General features: G+C 43.0%; 1 protein-coding gene across 15 annotated transcripts in view; it reads right to left on the reverse strand.

Annotated features, from left to right (window-relative positions):
• The window catches only part of KIF16B (kinesin family member 16B), a 302,464-nt gene that overhangs the window by 113,860 nt on the left and 165,666 nt on the right, over positions 1–22,938 (reverse strand). For all 15 annotated transcript variants that reach the window (XM_009436832.5, XM_063803041.1, XM_009436829.5 and 12 more), the window contains 2 exons: positions 22,751–22,833; positions 21,194–21,282 (listed from right to left, as the gene is read on the reverse strand). In XM_009436832.5, the coding sequence (XP_009435107.2) occupies positions 21,194–21,282; positions 22,751–22,833 (172 nt within the window). The remainder of the gene's footprint in view (positions 1–21,193; positions 21,283–22,750; positions 22,834–22,938) is intronic.

A 22,938-nucleotide genomic window follows, 5' to 3' on the forward strand; every position in this document is an offset into this window, starting at 1 on the left:
ATCAGCCATATAAATCTAAATGAAAAGCATTTGCCAGTCATGAAGGCCAGCCCATATGCAATTGCATTAATAGTCTTAGGACTTCATTAAAATTAAAATATGATCATTTATTTTTATTTAAGAATAAACAGAACCTTAGGAAGGATTCCAAGTTGGTATCTTCATACTTCAGTAGAGTTTAGTCTTTCTAGAGATATTTACATAGTCAAAAAGAATCATTGGATAAAATACTTTTTAAATCCTGAGAATTTCCCTAATGGAATGATCTGTACTCTTCATTTTTATTTTCTGTGAACAAGAGCTCAGTGTGCCCATCAGTAGAGCTGGCTTTGACAGTGTCACATGTGCACAGCCACAAATGCTACACTGAGCACTGGGCATTCGGATGGAAACCTACCATCTGAGGATTGTTTCTAGAAATAGGTTTTGTGTTTGACAGTCAGCATGCCCTCCGTCACTTGTTCTTCCAGCCTTAGAAAGCATATTTCTTATCCCTTTTGACAAAGCAGGAAACTGAGGCTTAGAGTATATAAGCAGCAGAGGCAGGACTTGAATTCAAGTTTGGTAATAAAATCTCTGCTGCCAACCACTACAACTGTTGCTACTAGTGAGCTGCATGGTCTCGAGGAGGTAATCGGTTCTGAGTTTTAATATCTAAAGTGACATTTTAACTGAGCACCTACTTTTTAAAAATTGAACACAGTGTCAAGAACTGTGCTAGGCAAGAGGCTACAACAGTCTGTAAGAGAGATGTGGTCCCTGTCCCCACCAGGCTCCCGGTCTGTAAGTGACAGATAGTGTGTCACACATGAGCATGGGGTACTGACCCCAGAATTTGGTAGTACCTAGGATCAAGGCAAGCTTCCTGAAGAAGCATATATCTAATCTGAGTCATTCTTTCTCTTGCATGATATAGAAACTCAAGGAAAGCTAATAAAATCAGCTTTTGGCTTGCTATAGGAGAGGTGGCAAGACATGAAGCTCAAGAGGACAACAGAAGCTGGACAGTGAAGAGCCTTGGATGTTATGTTAATGACTCTGAACTTGATCTTAAAGGAGGTGGCAGAAAAATGTCTTGGGCCAGGGCTGTGAAGAACACATACTCTTGGTGTTTCATAGAAAATAGATGGGTGGGGGAGCAATATGAGAAGGCAGAGACAAGTTAGTGGTAGCAACTTAAGCAGGAGATGGCAGAGCAGGACCCAAGACAACTGTTTGCCTTGATCCTAGGTACTACCAAATTCTGAGCTCAGAACCCCATGCTCATGTGTGACACACTGACTGTCACTTACTGATCAGGAGCCTGGTGGGGACAGGGACCACATCTCTCTTACAGACTGTTGCAGCCTCTTGCCTAGCACAGTACCTGACACTGTGCTCAATTTTTAAAAAGTAGGTGCTCAGTTGGCCAGGCACGGTGGCTCACACCTGTAATCCCAACACTTTGGGAGGCTGAGGCAGGCGGATCACCTGAAGTCAGAAGTTTGAGACCAACCTGGCCAACATGGTGAAACCCCGTCTCTACTAAAAATACAAAAATTAGCCAGGCATGGTGGTGGGCACCTGTAATCCCAGCTACTCGGGAGGCTGAAGCAGGAGAATGGCTTGAACCCAGGAGGTGGAGGTTGCAGTGAGCTGAAATCTCGCCACTCTACTCCAGACTGGGGGACAAGAGCGTAACTCTGTCTCAAAAAAAAAAAAAAAAAAAAGTAGGTGCTCAGTTAAAATGTCACATTAGATATTAAAACTCAGAAATGCATTATCTTGGTGAGAGGATAAAGAAGTGAAGCTCTCTCCTGACACTCAGCAGGTCGAACTGACAAAACTTGGCAACTGGTGGCATTTTGGTGGGGGTGGTAAAGAGAAAGAAAAAGTCAAAGATGACCCTCGGGTTTCTGTCCAATTCCTATAGGGGGGTAGGAAGGCAGAACATAACTACAAAGAGACTGAGCCCAGAGATCAGCAGGTCTGAATACAAATTCTAGTGTTCTGAGACCATGAACAAGTTATTTAACCTTGGATGCTTCACTGCTATAAAGGCTGAAGAATGTAACAGGCCCCACCTCAAAGGGCTGTAGCCAGGATCAAGTGAGACACGACAAGTAAGATGCCTGCCTGGCACCTGGACACATCGAGGACTGAGTGTTGCCTCGCATTGCTGTGGTTCACTGAGATGAGAAGAGCAGTGGGGAAGGAGGGGCCTGGGGAGTGGCAGCTGTAGCAGTGCTGGTGCTCCAAGGTGGGAGAGGCCAGAGCAGTGGTTGACACTCACCAAAGCTAACAACCACGGGGGACTCACTCCATACCTGGCACTGCTCTAGGTACTGTCAATTTAATTCTCACAATGACCCTGTGAGGTCACTGTTCCCATTTCACACATGAGAAATGGCAATGTTACTAGTAACTGGCAGAATCAGGTTTGATTCTAGAGCCCACAATTTTAATCTCTTCTCTGTCCTGCTTTCAAGGTAAGCTCAGTTTTACACTTATAGAATCCAATGTTTACAAAGGGTCATCCAACTGAGACGTCCAGCAGGCAGCACGAAACATTCAACGAGCTGGTATGCAGGCCCTTATCAAGGCTGAAGGTATGGACTTGGCCTTCACTGGCATGTTGACAAGAACTGAAGCCCCAAGAGTGGGTGAGGTTACCCAGGACACACGTGTAGAAGGAGAATAAAGGAGCTTGCTGCAAAGTCAGAAAGATTACAGACTTCGCAGTGACGGGCAGAGATAAATGGCCCTCTAATGAGGCTGGGAGTGAGCAGTTAGAGACACAGAGAAAAATCTGGAAAGGGCAGACATATGAAAGCAGAGGGAAGAGGGTATCTAAAGAAAGAGAAAGAGATCAGTAGCATGGAATAACCCAGGAATGCCAAGTAAAATGCAGAGCCCAAGGAGCACCCAATGACCTTCATGACGTGGAGGTTCATCTTGGAGAGACCTTTGCTGGGCTGGGGCTGGACTGGAGAGGTCTGATGAGTGAGTGAGAGGAACCTGGAGACGGTGAATGTAAATACAGTAGAGCACTTTCTTGGTAGGTTTAGTTGTAAAGGGGAGGTGGTGGTTTTGGGAGAATGGGTGCTCATTTTAACAGATGAAATAGACTTGTGCCTATTTAAATCCTTGTATCAACAAGCAGGAGACAGAGAGATTGAGTGAAAAAATGGGAAGAGGCTGGGAATATCTGATAGACAGAGAGGTCTCTGAGCAGGCAGGAAAGGAAAGGGTAGCGCCATAGCTGAGAGCAAGGGTTCAGGCATGGGTGCAGCCCAGACCAAATTCTGGCTCCTATATGACCAAGGGACAATCTCTCAACCTTCCTACACCTCAATTACCTCATCTGAACACAGGCTCAAAAATAATCCTAGTCCTCAGTGGGTGAGAGGATCCAATGAGGGTACTCACAACCACTATTAACTTAGTTAATAAATACTAGCTATTAATCCTATAGGATCCATAGTACAGGTAGGGGCAGTTAGTCTGAGAAAGGCAAAAGGGGAGTTTTCTCATTGGGACAGGAAGAAGAAGAAAAGGATGAATGCAAAGCAGACATGGGATTCAAAGGTGTTGCTCTCTTAGGACTCCTGTGTTCTATATGGAGTCAGGAACAAGCTCCTCTGCCTAATGACTCCTCTTCATAAGAGTGAGGAGAAATAATAGTAGGGTTAGAAGTAAAAGAGTCAGGAACATTATTTGTAATAATGAAGGGGCCGGTGGGCAAGAGAACTGATGGAGGAAATGAGCAGAAAGGGCTGGCTGGGCATCATTCAAGCTTAGAGACTATTAATTTACAGGGGCACTGATCTCTGTGTTGATGTGGTTTTCTCGGTTGCACTGAGCTTAGATGTCTAGGTATAGGCTTAGGGCAGGGAGATAGCTCAATGGTTCTAGAATCAATGGGACTCACATAAGTGGAAGAACAGAAGGATCATCTGATGATCTGGGAAGTGGATGGCTCAAGTGCTGGAGATGAGGGACTTAATTGGATAGGGAAGTAAGTGGAGACAAGACAAGGCTTACAGGAAAAGAAATCAAAGAAAGTCTCCATGCTGAAGAAGGGAGTGCTATTTAAGTAACTAGATTGCAGGATGAGTTAGTTTCAAAGAATCACTGAAGATAACATCACGACTTAGAATGATGAAAGGCTTAGAAGGAAATGTCTGGAAGGGGAGGAGAAGGCAACTGTATGGACAGGCAAAGAGTGCAAAAGGCAAAAAGTGGGACAGGCAGCGGTCCCAAGTGAGGCTCATAAGTGCTCCAGCAGGCAGAGGAAGGGTGGTCTGAAGCAGCTTGGAGGAGGATCTAAGAGTCTCTGGATTGGTGAAATCACAGATCCTCCTCAGGCGAAGCCTTCACTTTAGAGTGTCTGATTGGGATGGAGAAGGGGAAGTATGTGTATTAAGGGAAGTTGTCAAGATCAGGCGCTTGAGGCTGTTGCTCTAGCCTCTGAAGGTAGTACTGTAAAGTACTGAGTCAGAAATCAGAGAGAGATTCTCATTTTAATTCTTAATGAAGACTTGTGATTTTCTTTCTGTGACCAGTCTCTAAATAGGTAGAAACTTTGGTTGTTTTCTACTGAAAGCAAAATGCCTTTGGTAAATAATGATACCTGTTTCCTCAAAAATAAGAGTAACATTTAAAAGACAAACAAAAAATGCCATAAAGATGTTCAGTCTTAAATCACAAACAGTATGAGGGGAGAGTCATTCCAAAGTTAGAGAGATTTTTAGATATGCAGTGATATGAGTTGCTGCTCACACTGGATCATTTCTGTTAAATATTACATATTTACTAATCATACTCCAAAATGCACCTATTTCCATAATCAATGATAATTATTTGGGATAGTAAAACTCAGTAGATTGTAAAATATAAATGTGAGTGTGTCATTATCAAGGAGAGAACATCAAGAATAATTGTATTTGAAGGTGGCTTTATTTTAAATATGTGTAATTCATTATCTTACTTTACTGGAATTATCATGGCCCCCCATTCTAATTTCCCAAATGTTATAATTAAAAGGAAACCACAAAGAATGTAATTTTTGCAGGTGTTTTTAACATTTTAAAATGACACTTGGAAGTATACTTACCGTGTTAAGTCCAACAAAAAAAGCATAGCATACAACCTACTTTTTTTAAAATCAGAGATAGCCTTTTCTTTTACATTAAAAGAGATCTACCATTTTTAGGTATAACTGCACATACTTCAATTAATCTTCCTGTTATCATCGGCAATAAAAAAATGACGGGGTGGGAATGTCTCAGCTTATACCATAAAGAGGGAGGGAGGGAGAAAGAAGGGAGGAGAGAGAAGTGAGGAAGATTTAAATGATCTGAAAGCATAAATACCTGCATCCTTGTGTGTCTTCATGGTGATTCGAGTTGTACCTATGATGTCGTTTCAGTTTCTAAACAGAGTATGACTACCCAGGTCCAGTCAATGCTTGAGCAGGCAGTTGCAGTGCGGGTAGATAGGGAGGGTAACGGAAGCTGAGTCCAGCCCACAACATGCACGGAAGGGAGACCCCCTGGCAACAGAGGCGGTCTCCCTATGGGACAGTCATATTGGTAAAGTTCCTGGCATGGATATTACTCTATTATCTCAGTGGGCACATGATCAGACAAGGAAAAACTTGGTCAATGCGTAGGCCTGGCTTTTTCCTAGGTGACTTTTAGGCTACTGTCAAATATAGGGATTACTTCATGGGCATGTGACCCATGCAGCTGCACAGGGCCCTGTGCTCAGGCAGGTCCCATATTTGATTCTCTGCTGTGGCCATCTTGAAATTCTTAATGATATTAGAACAAGAGGCCCAACTTTCAATATGTACTGAACTCTGCAAATTATGCAGCTAGTTCTGATCAAGCATATGTCATCTTTGAAAGAACTCCTGGCCTTTTGCCTGGAATGCTCGGTAGTATTCCTCAGTCCAGAGAACCAGAAAAGGACTAGAACTCAGTGGACGGTGTTTCACCTTTCCCTGATGCTTCACTAGGGTTTAGTTCCGACTACAGAGGGTTCTTCAATGGTTTAGACAAAAATGATTGACCTTTTCACCACACTACCATCCCCTAGGAAACTTCAGCCTTCTCAAGCACCTCACAACTGAGCAAATCCCATGGAGACTAGGGGATCTTAAAGACTAAAGAGAATGTTTGAATTTGGGTGAAGGGGTTTGTGCTTGTCCTATCCAATCTTCTTCCTAGCCTTGTGAACCTAACATTCTAGATGTTCCTTGAAGGCTAAGCAGAAAGCAGTTATTTCACCCAGGGTAGGCTCTGGGAGACTGATGAAAAGAAGAACCCAGCCATCCATCAGGTTTCCAGCTCTTCATGGAAAGGCCTTGAAGTCTTTCCTGTGTGAATTAGCTCTCAGGTAAACTTTCATTAGAAAGGTAGGAATAGCTGTTTTGTAGAGACAATTAGAATTTCTACACTACTCACTCCCACTCACCCTTTTTTCAAATCATTGTCAGGGTATCCCACAGTAGGCGGACTTACATAAAATTACAATTCGAGGGGTGTGTATCAAGATGGGGGTGGGATACAAGAAGTCTCACAATGCAATTTAATCTAGAAGGTTGTGAAATTAAACCCTCTTAAGTAAATGTCAGAGTTTATAACTTAAAAATTCAAAGCACTCTGGGAATGGTTTTCTAATAAATTTCCAAATCGCTGGTCTAGAAGGTACTCACTAAAGACTTTCCAAGGAGCCAGTCTTAAGCCTTTTGCATTGCAAATGGAAAGTGCCCTAAGAAAAAAGGATTGGTTTTTTAAAAAATAATAAAATTTGATATCATAAGCATTTTCACTAAGTTTCTCCCCGGCCTATTTCTCATAGCAATGGTATAACTTGCTCTGAAAATGACAGCTAGGACCATAGATGTGAAACCCAGAGGCTTTCCTAATCAAGCCAGAGGATCACAGGCAGTCTGAACTGGAAAGACACTTGAAATAGATCATACAATGAACTCGTACACACCCCACCTCCCCTGCCCCTCCATCCTATTTTACAGGCCAGGAGAATGAGGCCCATAGAGTGTGAGAGAGAGGGCCCAGGTGACCTCCTTTTAAGAGTCGGGACTCAAGCCCACCTCTTCCAACTCCTCATCCATTCTTCTACCCAGGCTGGAATTCTATCTCACCTTCTCAACCAAACCATGGTACTTTTTATCCCAGAAGGAGCCTCTCAAAAGTTAAAAATGATCCATCATTACAAAATATACCTCTTCCCATTGGACAAACCAGAAGAATGCACCACATAATTTTCCTCCCACTTCCTTCAGCCATGCATTCTACATATACAACAAAACTTGTCCTGGCACCTGCTGTGAACAGGCAGGACTCTGAGTAGAATAAAGAATGGACAGCGTGCCTTTGGATACTCTCAAGTGAGTGAAACAGAGTGAAAGAAAACATGCTCATATATCGATCACACAGAATGTAAGGAGCCCAGTGGGAAAGGGCATGTTTTCAACAGGAGACGGGGTGGAGGGACAGCATTTATAGGGATGAGAGGAAGCCTTGCAGAGGAGGTGTTGTCTGAGCTTGGCCTTGAAAAACGGATAGAATTGTGATGAGCATAGTGTGGGTGGGGGAAGATCCAGTGGAAGAAAAACAGAAGGAAGACAAATGAGAGGTACACAGAGGAAGTTATACAGAGCCTCAGCTGGCTACTGCTCTGATTAAATAAAGGGAAGTGATGAGAAATAACAGGGAAGTTAGACTGTGAGCAGAATATTAAAGGTCCAGATGACACACTCTCGAGGGCACCTTCCTGGGCAAGCTTCTCTTCTGCCTCCCCTGCCCGTGAGTCCTCTATCACAGCACGGGGCAGGACATTCAGGAACTGGTGGTTCACTCGCCCATAATTCACCTGGTCAACATGCCAGGCACTATCCTAGGCACTGTGGTCTCAGCAAAAGAAATCAAGTCTCTTCCCTCATAAACCTCTATACCAGTGTGGGGTTGAGCTAACTAATACATAATGCGTACGCCGTGAGATAAGTACTATGATAAAGCATAAAGCTGGGGAAGAGGAAGGACTGAGAAGAGGACATTCAGGACAGAGCTGCATGAAGGAAGGGAGTGGCCATGAAGATGCTTCTGGTGCCAACATGAGGGATGAGCCAGGCCACAGGCCAGGAGGGGATGTGTGCAGGACAATGGAAGTACAGAAGGACCACATGGTGCCAACAGGAGAAGAAACCAAGGGAGGGTGGCCACAAGAGAAGAATCATGGCCCAAGAGGGAGCTAGGGTGGACACCACTCAGGGCCTTTCAGGTCACAGAGGGCAGAGATTGTCTCCCCCTCCACTGGGGTTTTCAGAGGACAGAGATCCCCACCTGGCTGACCATGTATCCTGAGGGCTTTCTGTAAAGCACAGAGTAGGTTTCAACCGGTGATTTCTATGGGTAGTGTTTTGAAGACAGTGGCATGAGCTTCACAGCCAGAAACACAATGACAAGGAGTTACTGACCACCTGAGTGAGGAGATGGTGTCAACCGATGTCCATCTCTTTGCCGTAAGAAATAACTTTTAATACCCTGCACGCTCTCATGTTTACAATAATTCACTGCAAAAAATTTAGAAAGCACAGGTAAGTGTCCTACACCATGACTCCTTTATTTTGTTCCCAGCCCTCAGCCTTTCCGGCCATATAGATGCACTCACAGAGAAGAGCCTACCAGAGAGTCTATTATTTAATCATTTCCTCATAATATATACCTTGGACAAATCAGCAAATCATTAACTATTATTCTACAACATAGTTTAATATCATGGGATTCTATAACATAGATGCACCATGATTTATCTACACAATTTCATATTGTTGGAAATGTACATGGGAAATTATCCTGAAAAACCATTTTGGTGACGTCTATAGTGGGTGGCCCAAGAAGGGGCTGGTTTAAGGAAAGAAACACTGTGCACATTTGTGGGTAGAGGGAACAGAGAACAGAGAAGGGAAACTTGAAGATGCAAAAGAGACTCATAAAAGGCACCGCAGTTCCTCTGCCATGATGATACACTGTTGAAGTGAAGAGCTTTGCAAGTCCACCTGACACATGTGTACGCCTCTGAGATCGCACATGTGAAAGACAACATGCCAATACGCCTAACCAGGCAATGCTGAAAATGTGCGCCTCTGTATCGCAGACCAGGGCTGCCAGAGGTCTCAGAGCACCAGCCTGTCTGCCATGCCCAGCTCTCTGTTGCAGTGCATTTTCTTTTCTAGGTCTCCAACCCAGTGGTATAGTCCTTCCTTCCCTTATTTCTCTCCCTGACATTTCCCTCCTTATTCCTCCCCATGTTGCTTTAATTTAAGCAGCAGTTGCCATCAAAGAAAGAATTCTGAGTGTGGATTTAGCTGACAAAATAACAAAGCAGACCAAGATTTATATAAAGATTAATTGAAATGTTATCAACAATTTACATGGAAAAAAAAGGAAATAGTTCTGAGTGTCCTTAATGATTAGTCAAAAGTTAAATCAATAATGATATAAACATAAAATGAAGAATCATATTCAACAGCGTGAGAAAAAGCACACAATTAAATGTTTAAAAAAAGTAGAAACTGTATATCTAGTGCAATCTCAATTCTGTTTTTTAAATACTCTATATAATGCATAATTACAATATCTGATGTACACTTAAATATATGTACCTAAAATATAAGCAAATATTACAAATATAAACCAATCATGTTTTCTTGGTGAAAAGATTATGAATACTTGTGATTACTTTATTCATTTCTGAATGTGTTACTTTTTATAATAAGCATTTCACTTTATAATGGGAGTAACTACCTATTTAAAATAATTTTTTCAATCTACACTGGTTATAGCAATTGTTTTACTTATGCTTTGCTTCTATCAATCTGTGGTTCATTTCAATTTATTTCCAACAATGATGACAATTAACCTTAGGTCATGAGATATGGGAGTTGCTGGTGGTGGCTAAACATATGGTGTCACTGACTTGGAAGCCAGCCATTGCAGGTTAAGAGTCATGGTCTGTGATAAAAGGAGGGTATGGAAGTTCCTTATCTCGAAACAGTTCACACATACACACATTCAGTCAAGAATTATTCCCTTAAACACCTACTTAGAAGTTGGAATACAGTACTGAAAAAACCAGACTCTTCCACTTACCACTAAATACAGAGACCAAGAGTAGACAGTTGTACAAACAGATATAATCACCAACTACTTAAAGTGCTAACAAGAAAAGATAGAGGATGCTATGAATAAGTAGCCCAGGAGGTAAAATTTGGACTGAGTTTGGTAAATCCTCTTTGAGGAAGTGACATTTACATGGAGATTTTGGAGACAATGTAGGATTTGGTCATGTGAAGAGCCGGTGGACAAATGGACAAGTGTTCTAGAAGGAGAGAATAGCATATGCAAAGATCCAGAAGCAAAAATGAATGTGTACAACTGGAAATCTTGACTGAATTAGCAACATGTTCTAATCAAATGAGTTAATAAATTACAGAGCCGGTGACATGTAATCAAGTTAATATGTTACTGCCAAGGAAAATCATGCTACCATGTAGGACTAGGAGGAAACCTACTTTCTCCCACCATTGCCTGTAACTGCCATTCATCATTTCACCAGAACAGTCTCATTTGCTCAGCTGACCTTGACAATTCAGTTTTAGATTGTGTGGTTATAAAATGGCTGAAGCAAAATGCATCCCACCACTCAGACAATACAATCTGAAGTAACTGAATAAAGACAGATTGTTCTTTGAATTTAAGAGCTCATCTCCCTACATACTTTGAAAACAGAAAACACCCGAAGCTCATCAGTTAAAGTGGCTCACAGTGGAATAATATTCACGGACAAAAAGGAAAAAAGCAAGTCTCCAATTAACACTAATCTCAGTTAATGGAGGAAGAAGCCTACTTCTTTCAGTTGCTTTCATCACATGTTCCCCAAGATTGTGTATCTTAACAAGCTATTTAAGGCAATCTATAGCCAACTGTAAAGTTAGTAAATGGTCCATAAAAACGCAAGACAACTGAGACCAAAAACTGGAGAAGAAACCAGCCTTGCAGCAAACTAAACTTTTGAAAAATGGTAAGGCCCAATAAAATAAACCAGCAGAGATAAACACAGTAAATAACCATCAACTAAAACGCAGGCTAACTACCAAGTTACCAGCAACATAAATACTGCCAACTCCATGTATAAAATGTCCATGCTCAAGGTGAGCAAGAAAAAAAAAAGGATAAGACAAATTATAAAGTAGCAGCGAGTGAGTGAGAAGAGAAAATTGTGCTTGCAAGGGAATGTGGTCTTCTTCCCTCCCAGGACACGCAGTGGGGACCATGACCTCACATGAAGGTGCAAACCTTGTTGAGAATATCTCCAGCTACCAGCAGATTCTGTTTCTGAAGCCCCTTCTACATTGTTAGAAAGCAAAGGGGAAAAGTGCATTCCCCTTAGTTCATGTTTATTAGACGTCTAAGTTCCAGGTATGCTGCTGTGCACTGAGTAAACAACAAACTAGATTCTATGTCTGTTTTCTGGAAGTGTACAGTCGTGGACAGCAAAGCTAAGGCTCAGTACAACAAAGGGCATACCCCTGTCATTGGTGTCTTCTTACTCTCTCCCTAATGTGACGTATTCATCCTCCCAGTTTAGTCAAGGCAGAAAGGAGATGAGGAAGGGGAGAGGAGGGAAGAGGAGGGGAGGGGAGAGGAGGGGAAGGGAGGAGAGGGGAGGCCAAGGGAGGGGAGGGGAGGGGAGGAGAGGGGAGGCCAAGGGAGAAGATATGAAAGAAATAGGGAAGGAGTGGGACACAGGGAGGAAAACAAAACTATTTCCTTTCATATAAATGTTGTCATCTGGGGAGAAGCCCTCACTATCTCCTTGGTGCCTTTGGCTTTTGGTATTCAAATCCCAGAACTCTACATTTGGAATCTAGTTCTTTCCAGCTTTACATTCCAGAAATCCATTTCCATTCTTAATCTGAAAGCACCAGGAAGGCGGATGCTGATCTCATAGAGCATTCTAGTACAGCAAGTAGCTCAGCACAGAACTAATTAGGAGCTTGGTGAGTCTTTGGTGATGACCAGGATGGCCAGGGCTTGCTTTTAGAGACAGCCACTGTTAGCCAGATTCCCTAGACTCTAGGGCCTGTGAAGACAGCCTAGAACTGTGTCTAGGAGGGTGTAATTATATTGACACATTCAACACTCTAAGAAGGCCCATTTTCAGCTTGAAAAAATAAATAAATAAAAAGGATAGTCTCATCTATCAGTGGGAATGATGGTGATATATGTATAAACAATCTGTAAAATAATTTGTGAACATGCATCGAGAGCCTTAAAACTATATGTACTCTGGCCTGGCAATTCTACGGCTACTTCCTCCCCGCTGAGGAATTAATCATGAGAAAATGCAAAGATTCAGCTACAAAGCTCTTCAGCCCAATAACTTGTGATAGTTAAAAAACAGACAACAAAATGCCTACCACTAGACGTTAAATAAGGTACGGCAGAGGTCCCCAGTCCCCAGGCTGCGGACTGGTACCAGCATTCGATTTGCATAGGAGCACAAACCCTATCATGAACTCCACACACAAGGGATCTAGGTTGCGCGCTCCTTATGAGACTCACCTAATTATCTGAGGTGGAAGAGTTTGATCCCAAAACCATCCATCCCCCTCCTCTGTCCCTGTCTCTGAAAAAACTGTCTTCCACGAAACTTGGTCCATGGTGCCAAAAAGGCTGGGGAGCACTGAGGTATGGAATAGTCATACAATGGAATATCATATGGACATTAAAATAATGTAAAAAAATTTATGAAATAAAAAATAATAAGTGCAAAAAACTCTAAAGTCCAATATTAATCCATCTTGGTAAAAGATATAAAATATAAATATATATATATAAATGTGTGTACATATATAAATGTGTGTGTACATCTACACACAGAGAGGGAGAGGCAGAGACAGAGAGATGGACAGTGGAAGAAACAGAGGTATGGGCTAGAAGGTATGGTAACATGTTAACTGTAGTCGCTTCTTTTTTTTTTTTTTTTGCTTGTGATTTCTAAATTTCCCATAATGAACACATTAAAGTAAAAAATACATTTAAGTATCACTCATTCGTCTTCTTCCCCGATTGTCGGTGACTTCAGACCAACCTCTGAGTTAGGGGCCTTCCATGGCTGCTGGGTCTGCACTAGCCCTGATGCTAACCAAACCCCCTCAGGCTGCTGCACTCCTTGGGATGATGCTCCTTCAATGGCTCACCAGAAACAGGTTTAATCCTGATTTTTGATATTTTTTAGTCTAACTGGGTTTGAAAGCTAGAATTTAATTATTCAAATACATCCATCTAAATGGGCTCACTACTGGTTAGTGCTCAGAGGAGGCTAATGTGCCAGTGAAAAATTCTTTTATTTTCAAGACTGAAATGAGCTTGGAAGTTATCTAATTTTGCTTTGAGCACTTTCAAGAAGCTGTGAAAGCCTCTGCATCTTGCCAAATTAGCTGCCTGTTTGCAGTCTCAAAGCAAGGCAGAGGAGGCTTGAGCAGTCGGCTTGGTTTCTTCTTAAAGACGCTGCACCAGCTGAGGAGGAATGTTTCCCCTGCAGAAAAATTATCTCCTGGCAAAGACCCTGGCTGGGCACCTCTCCAATGTGGAACTAACTCCCAAAGGAAGTCACCAGGCTTCTCTGCCTAATCCAAAAATTCTCTGGCACCAAGTATCACGCATGTGTGCATACAAATCATGGCTTCCAGGGAGCTTGAGGTGTGGGCCAGCGGTAATTGCCCAAACTCTGTTCCAACTCTATGTGCCCAGTTGGGCTGATACAATGTTCTTGGGGAACAAGAACTTTGCTTTTAAAACTGCAAATCTTACTATAATTCAGACCACAGGGTATTTTTTAGACATGGGCTGTTTAGAAAATTAGTAGATGGCCTGCTGAACAGACAAAAATCACATTGCTCTGAAGATAACTTGGAGCTTACTGGATACAATAATTTGCAAACCAGTCATTCTTTTGGAGAGCTTTGTTCTGGGAAAAACTGAGTACTATGCAGCAATTTTTGAGTCAATTGCAAAAACATACTCATGTCTACACAATACCAAAGAAACCAAGAGGTATGGTAATTGTAATGCCACCAAACTTGTAGAAACACATCTGTGTGGGTGAGAGACTCACAAAGATAGGGGCCAAGTAATGTGGAGATAGGAAACAGCACACAGGGACCACTGACAAAAGACCTGGGCAGACCTGTGAGAGGGCAGACGCATCCTTTGTGCTGAGAGTACATGTGCTGGCCAAAACCTACAGCTCAATGAATATTTGTGAGGTGCCCACTCTGTGGGGTCTTCTGGAGATTCAGAGATAAATGAAGCATAGTGCCTGCCCTCAAGAAGCCTACGTCAATTAAATACACAAACATCAAATGAACAAATTTGGAAAGAGCTAAGATACAGGAATGCACAAAATGCCTGCGAGAGGATACACGGGAAGCACTTAGCTCCAACTGGAAATGCACGGAAAGCTTCCTGAGGATACGACTCTATGCTCAGCTCAAAAGAGGAAGAGGACTGGCCAAGGGAAGAAGAGGTGGAAGGCGTCACAGACAGTGTTACAGATGCAGAGGCCTGGAGAAAGGTGTGACCCATGTAAATCACAGGATAAAGTTCCGGGTGGAGAGTGACTGAAAATAACATTGGAGACCAAAGTCAGAGATGATCAGGTTGAGTTGACGCTTGGAAGTCACCACCTGGTAGGTACTGAGGGGCCAGGCCAGATGCTGAGAAGAGGAGGAGGGGGTGACCAGGAAGGGCTAAGGAGGTGTGGTGAGCTCCTTCCTCAGGTTCACGGCAGGGACAGGACTCCAGGGACAGGCCCACAAGTCTTCACTGTGCCATCAGATAGAGAAAGTCAGGAATCACAGTGGTAACCATGCCAATCGGAGCTCTGCAACATTTGCTGCTCCTCATGTACTGACCACATTGTCCATTTAAGGAAAAAAAATCTGTCCTACATGTTCTTTGGTAGTGATGGACGACAAGATTTCCCAGAGTGAAAGATCCCTATATACTTGCTGAAGGTGGGGGCAACAAGAGGAAGAGTGCTAGGAGGACAAAGTACTCACGTGGAGCCAATTGCGGAAGGAAAAAAATTCCCAAGGGATAGAGTGGGTGATGACTGTTATCAACCGACAGGAAAGCAGGCGGCTTCACAGGGACCTGGGCAAGGGACGGGAGTCCCAGCATTGCTAGGCAGAAGCCAGCATGAGGGCTTAGCACAGAGGAGGAGGCCAGGAGGCGTGTTTGTGTTTGTGTATGCTGGGGCGGGCAGGGAAGCAAACATTTAATAGACACCTGCTTTGTATTACACAACAATTAAGAGGGTCAGCCCCTAGTTTGGCCTAAGAGGGGGAAAGTAATAAAGAGCAGACGAAAGCTCTGAAACAAGTCTGTTTGAGTAGGAGGTGCCATCAATGCTTTTGATTCCTGTTAAAACTGGTCCTGGAGAGGTGACGAGGCAAATATGGGGTTAAGGGTCTCCAGACTCCACACTTCTCAGCAGGGCTTGGTCACCTGCTGAAGCTACAAGACTGCTCACAGGGCTTGGTGACTATGTAGGTGCCCTAGGAGGTGACTTACAATGAGATGCAATGCATTGGGAGCATGGGTCTGGGGTGACATGTGCGGCTTTCCCTAATTTAAAGATCTTCAAACTCATCCAAGTCTGGCATGTGCAAAGATAATACTACCACCGTCCTGATTTCTAACAGGCTTTACAAGTGTCTTCCCTGTTCACTAAATCATGCTCTGAGATGACTGAGCCTTGGTCTGTCTCAATCACTCAAGCCCCAGCACAGGGCTGGACAAATGATGGGCTCTCAAGCACCACTGAATGAATGATGTAAAACGGCAGGGCTGTGAACATCTATTTTATTCAACAGGGGGATCTGCCTTCATCCTCCAAGTGGAGAAATATCACCTGTGACAGGCCACACAAACCCGAGCTTTTCCCATGGGGTGTCTGATCGTTGACGGAGTCATAGTCACTTACAGGAGAAAGTTCAAGGCCCAGGGCCTAGTTTTTCAAGGTTGTACTCATTATCCTCCCTTCCTCTTGACAACCTGCTCCTCTTCCTCCCATATTTGTTTCAGCTGGGTGGCAAGCAGCACCCAACCAGTTACTGAAGCCAGAAACTGGAAGTCAACATCCTTTCCTTCATTACATCCCATATCCAATTCATTATCCAAACCTCATGACTTCCTGCCCTGACTGTCTCTGCAGCTCACCCTTCTAGGTTCCTCCCACTGCTGCCTCAGTTCAGGCCCTCACCTCTAGGATCCTTGTGAGCTTCTCCAGGGCTTTTGCTGCCCAGCCGATTTCTGAGAGGTCAGAGCAATGTCTTTCAATGCAAGGATGAATGACCATGCTGCTCCTTGGCTACAGGCACTCCTTGGACTGACTGGGTTTTGAGAAACATGCAAGTGAGCTAGTTGAACTGAACTTGGCAGAACATGAGAGAGGTCATGTAATCATCAGGAAATCCATCCAGGTTAGATTTACATTCATCATTTATTTGCTATACTTACCAGGGGAACTACATTTTGAGATTTTCTTTCTATATTTTTAAACACCATTTTCAACAATGGACACTCTTGAGAAAATAGAAGAAGAAAATAAAGATGAAAAGAATACAATAAGATACTGCCTCACACACATTTTGATGTGTACTATAAAAACAGAAAATCACAAGTGCTGGTGAGGATATGGAGAAACTGGAACCCTTGTGCCCTGTTGGTGGGAATGCAAAATGGTGCAGCTGTTGTGGAAAATAGCATAGCAGTTCCTTGAAAATTAAAAATAGGGCTGCCATATGATCCAGCAATTCTACTTCTGGGTACATACTCACAAGAGTTGAAAACAAGGACTCAAACAGATAGTTGGACACCCATGTTCATAGCAGCATTATTCACAATAGCCAAAAGGTGAAAACAATCAAAGAGTCCATCAACAGATGAATGGATAAACAAAATGTGGTATATCCATAAAATGGAATATTATTTGGCCACAAAAAGAAAGGAAGTTCTGACACATGCTATATGGTGGATGAACATGAACCAAAGACATTATGCTAAGTGAAATAAGCCAGTGAGAAGAGGACACACCAGTGATTCTACTTAAGTGGTTAAACTCATGGAGACAAAAGTTGTGTGCTGATTGTCAGGAGTTTGGGGGAAGGAGGGAATGGAAGTTATATTTAATGAGTACAGAGTTTTAGTTTTGCAAGATGAAACTGGTTGCACAGTAATGTCAATGCACTTCACACTACTGAACTGTACACTTAAAAGTCATTACCATGGGGAAGAATGCTAACTGAAGATTTGGCCCTGGAAACCCACCCCTCAGGCACCTAAAATTGATGGGCAATTACTTTCTACAGCAGGTGGCAAGTTGCAGGGGCCTGGGAACCAGAGAGAAAGAAAGTATGATGAAGTATTAAATAATTTTTATTTGAATTTGTGTCAATGAATAATGCAAGGGGTAGCAGAGAGAAAATGTGTACTTGAAGTCAGGTCAACAGGCTGCATAATGGTAGCGTCAGATGCATCCAGAACCACTGTAATTCAGTCTAAAACAGATTGCTTCTCCCGAATTCTCTGATTGCCTTGGCCTAGTTATTCATTTCAAGATGAGGCCCTCTTCCCACCTATGGCTTAAAGATCCTGAACATGATTTTGAGATTATTCAAGTAACTGCAGTATCCCCTGGGACTTGCAGTATCCCCTGGGATTAGGCAGACAGATTAGGCCACAAAACCACATTCCTCTGCATAATATGTCTCATTCCAGTATTTGGAACATCCATGCCCAAAGAAATTTTAAAAGCCTTTCCCAAAGGGACTCATGTGTCTTACTAAAATTTTATTCTTAATCTGTTTACAGAATTTTTATTAAGCATGTTATGTGAATGACACCTTATACAGAAAAGAATAACACAAGGCCCCTGACCTTAAAAAGCTTCCATTCTAATAGGAAGTATACATAAGCAGAGTTCTTACTCGACTGCTAGCCCAGGCCTGTCCTCCCTATCTCCCCCATCTCAGGGAAGAGTGTACCACCTGCAGCAGCTGTTTAAACCTGAATCCTGGGAGTTACTCTTAATTCCTTGATTCTACTTTGCTCCACTTCTATGGCTAAAGTGCAGATCCAAGCCACTATTACCTTTCACTTGGACTAAGGAAATAGCTTTCTAAATGGTCTTCTGCTTCTATGCCACATTCTCCAAATGGCATACATCCTAATATTTGTATTAAGTACATCTTCAGGTTACTCTCTTGCTTGAATCATTCTAGTGGTTTGCCAGCTCTCTTAAAAAACAGTCAAACCCCTTCCAATTGCCAGCACGGCCCTACATTAGCTGGCCCTTGACCTCCCCTCCCTCACTTGTACCACTCTTCTTCTTGCTTACTATATCCCATCTACTCTGGCCCTCTCTTCACTTCTCATTTTGATGCCATCACACTTGCTTTCCCCTTCAGTCTCAATGCTTTCCATTCTCCCCCTTTCTGTTTTACGAGTGTCATTTTCTCTCCATACAAGTCTTAGACCAAACATCCCTTCTTCAGGAAGCCATTCCTGATCACTCCATCAAACACTGTCTTAAGACATTTGATTTCATTTCATTTTCACTTCCTGGATTTATTTTTAAATTATCTGTTGACTGTGTCTCTCCTCCAACAAGTATGCAAGCTGACCTTCTCAGGATTACTGGCAATGGTGCCCCCATCCTAGAATCCTGACTGGTTCATAGGAGGCATTCAGAGAGGATTTGTTGACAGATGAATATATGTTACAAAGAAGACAAAATAAGGAGGAAAGAAATGGAGCAATGTACAGTGAAGAAGGGACACTGACTTTTGGTTGTGGGGAAGAAAGTCAGGAGTAGCTTCCACAGCAGAGTTTGTCTGTACTATGCCCTGGAGGACGAGTGGGTAGCCAGGCAAAAATGCATCCCAGGCTCTGGAACTAGCAAAGGAAAGCCCCAGAGGCACAGGCTAGTCCACATGTGACCGAGCAATAAAACAACAGCAGAAAGCTGGAGCTCAGAACACGTGGAGAGAGGTCCAGAGACGAGCACAGACAGTGGACAGCCCGAGTGACATGGTGCAGGCTGGGACTTTATTTTTTAGACCATGGAAAGTCACTGAAAAGTTTTGAGGACGAAAACTAGTAACTTTGACCTGCATTTTGTAAACACTGAGGAAAACTATTTGAACTTAAAAACTAAAAACAAAAAATGGCATTACTTTTAAGAGAACTACACTTTCTCCTGTTTTAGGGAGAAAAAAGAAAGACTTCCATCCCACGTATATATGTAAGGCAAAGAGGGGCCCATGGCTAGTGACCCTGTGCTCAAAGGAAAGGCTGAGTGAAGATAGCGTTGTGGTTTTCAAAGCCATTGAATAGCCATATTACATTAGCAAATGGCTTCACATTAAAAGGTACCACCACTGTGGAGGATAATAACGATAGTACCTGTCCAGGATTAACTAACTGGGTCCTGGGCCAGGAGACAAAACCAAGCCAGCACTCTTCATATCACAGACAATTTAACTAGACAAACAATATTTAACGGATGGGATCACACTATTTTAGCTGAAATTACACTAAAGATCTGTGTATTATATTAAACTTAAACATGAGTGATTCCATCTTGGTCACAATAAAAGGCAACTGCTAAAACTACTGTAAGGAATTAAAGACCTACAACAAAACGTGCCTCTGAAGTACTTACCATTTAGTTGCTCTGAGAATGTTCTCCCATTTCAGAGGTCTGATTGATATGGCTTATTTCAGGACAGAATTATTTAATGAGCACAACTTTCCTCAATGACCATGTAACAAAATGGAAAGACCAAATAGGAAAGACAAAGGCTGACACAAGGGAGTCAACTGCTGGTGCTTCCAGAAATCCTGGAAAGCGGGGGCAGGGGCGCCCAGGAATCCACAGCCACAGTGCTGTACTACATGGCTTTTTTTCTTAAGTTCAGGCAGGTGTTGGATTTGGGCTTCAGCTTACTGGCCCATAAAATGAGGAATCCAGAAATGTGATCAAAGATCCCTCCTATGACACTGAAGAAATTCCTTGTAGGTATCTGCTTTCCACAAACCAGAACACTGGCTTGGGCTGAAGGAGTGAATGGCTTTCAGCACACAGCTCGATGTTTGTGAGAAATCCCAGGGTTGGGGGTGAGGGAGCAATGGAAAATGGAACCAGTCCCCCAACTGCAGGAGGTGACAGAGTCAAAGCGTGAGTGATGGAATCAGATAGAAACCATGAAACTGACGGAGAGCAAACGTATAAATATTTCCCCACATGTAAAATGGGAATAGGTTTGTAAGAATTAAAAGATCACGGATTCAAGGTGCTTAACATAGTGCCTGGCATATAGTAACTACTAAATAAATGACAGTTCTAGAAAATGTTGTTCTTGTTACTTCACTTGTTCAGCCATTTGATTTACCTCCATTATTTTACATGAGATTATCCTGGTAGAAAAGATAAAATTATGGAACCTCTCACAACCGAAAAGGGCCCTCAAAGTTCCCTGTTTTTAGGCATTTTCATTATCACTGTCATTTTATTGATGAAGCCACTAAGGACATGAGTTAAGCTGACTGTCCAAGGTCACCCAGCCACTAAGTCAATTTAAAACACTCTCATTTGTGCTCTCAGCAGTCCCCTAGTGTTCGAAGTAGTGAAGATAATTTCCTGCTCCATTGGATGGCCTAAGAATCAGGCTGCCTCTGTTATTATAATTTATAAAACGAGATAAAAGTGCGTAAGCCAAAGGGATCATGCACTAAGTAATCAAAGTGCCAACTCTAAAATATTAGACAGTTATGAAAATGATAATGAAGCTTGTAACAACACTCATGAATGCTTATTATGCTGTTAAGCGAAAAATCAGAAAATGCAAAACTGTTTATGTTGTGATTATAACTAAGTAAAATTATGCACATATATAGTAAGGGCTGGAAAGGAACTCGGAAAATGACGGCGGCTGATTTGATAAGGAGGCGCCGTTGCAGAAGTTTTATTTTTACCTTGTGACTATAATGGAGTTGGCACAATAAATGCAAAAGTGATCATCACAGGGAAGGAGATGCTGCTGTTCACTCACCCGGGGTTATACAACATGACTGCAGACAGGTTCTCACGGGACTTCGAGAGGTCGGTCATGGACAAGCTGAAGGAGGACAGAAGGCCACTCTAAGGGCAGACACAGGGCAGAGTGGTTACCTTAGCAGAGAATAAAAGGCCACTGCTCTGGACTCATTGCTTCCAACATGTGAGAGACAATGAGGTGCACATGCTCCTAATTACCACGCACCACAATTAACTGGTCTATCTGAGGAAAGCAGATCATGGGCAATAAGGCCCTGATATATTTCAAACCCAAGCCTTCTCCTAAGTACAGCAGGACCTTGGCCTTCTAGGGCTGGGGAAATTCATCAGGAATTCCACAACCCAGTTGGTCTCCCCTGCCAGTTAAAGTCAAGGAAAGGGGTCACAATACCTTTGCCATCCTCCATTACCTGGCAGGCAGCAATCTCCTATAATCAGCGATATTCCCTCACACTTAGAACGATAAAGAAGAAGGCAGGAGGGGTGAAGGGAGACCAAAAGTAAGAGCTTGACCTATTTTGCTTCCAAGGGAAGCTATTGGCAAACATGTTTTTTCCCTCTGTTCCTCTGAAACTGTGTACCAAAAACGACCCTCTAGGGAGACCCTGGGCTACAGCAGATAAGAGGCTCCACTGGCTGGAAAAAGCCACCCAGGAGAAGGCTGAGGTTTGCAGCTTTCTTGTTATTTTCCAATTAGGGCACTGGCAACCTCGGGCATCCCTTATAAAGGAGACAGAAATGAGAGGCTGGGTAACCAGTGGTCAAGGGCAAACACTTCTGGTATTCAAGTCAGTACTGCAGCCAAAGCTCCCCACTTGCCGGCTACAGAACAAGTTAGGGAGAGTTGCTCTTGGTCTGTTTCTCATCTTGACCTGGGGGTGATAGCATGGGGGTATTAACGGCTGCTGCACAGATAAAGAGATAGAATATATGTACAAGTTTAGCACCATTCCTGGCTCGTAGAAATGTTAGCTGTAGCCTTTATTATTTTCTTCAGTCTAAGGACCAGCCATGATGTCCCTGAACAGATTTCTTTCTTTCTCTGGTCCTTAGCTCCTTCCCCGTCAGCACTTAAACGTCCTGCCCTTTAGACGTCCCCTTCCAACCAAACCAAAGTCTTTCCCAGTTGTCCTAAACCCACCCCTGCTCTCGCTTCCCACCTCAATGAAAAATCTGTTTACTGTGGCTGATTTTGGATTAATGTGATTCCAATGTTGGGTTAATTCCTAACAGATGCTGATTAGAGGAAGTCACTCTCCACCTAATGCAAAATGATGCCCAATTCCTTGGTGGGAAGGGTGGAAGGCTGAAGAGAAGGATCTAGGAGGAGCAGTTTCTCCCTGTGTGCTCTAGAATTTACTTGCTTGCTCTCTTACTTCATCAGCCAATCATCTGCTGGGAAACAATCTCCCTAGAATCAATCCAGATCACAGAACTACTTTTCCACGGTTCTGCACCCCAGAAAGTCAAAAGATTGGAACCAGAGTGACCACCACCCACTCATCCTCACATACGATCAGTGGTTCCCTCCTAGAGACTCTGTGTCCCTCACCTTCCTCTTCTCCCTGAGCTTGGCGGCTTCCTTTGGATGGTTAAAGCGAAACATATTGGTTCTTCCCAAGAGAATCACAGCACCTGAAAACACACAAAAACAGTAATGAATTTACAGTAAGCAGTCTGGTCAGTTGCCAATACCATAACATGGAATTCTATTGTTGAAATGTAATTTCCAGTGTATTA

Source organism: Pan troglodytes, chromosome 21 (genome assembly GCF_028858775.2).
Source record: "Pan troglodytes isolate AG18354 chromosome 21, NHGRI_mPanTro3-v2.0_pri, whole genome shotgun sequence".
NCBI classification, from domain to species: domain Eukaryota; kingdom Metazoa; phylum Chordata; class Mammalia; order Primates; family Hominidae; genus Pan; species Pan troglodytes.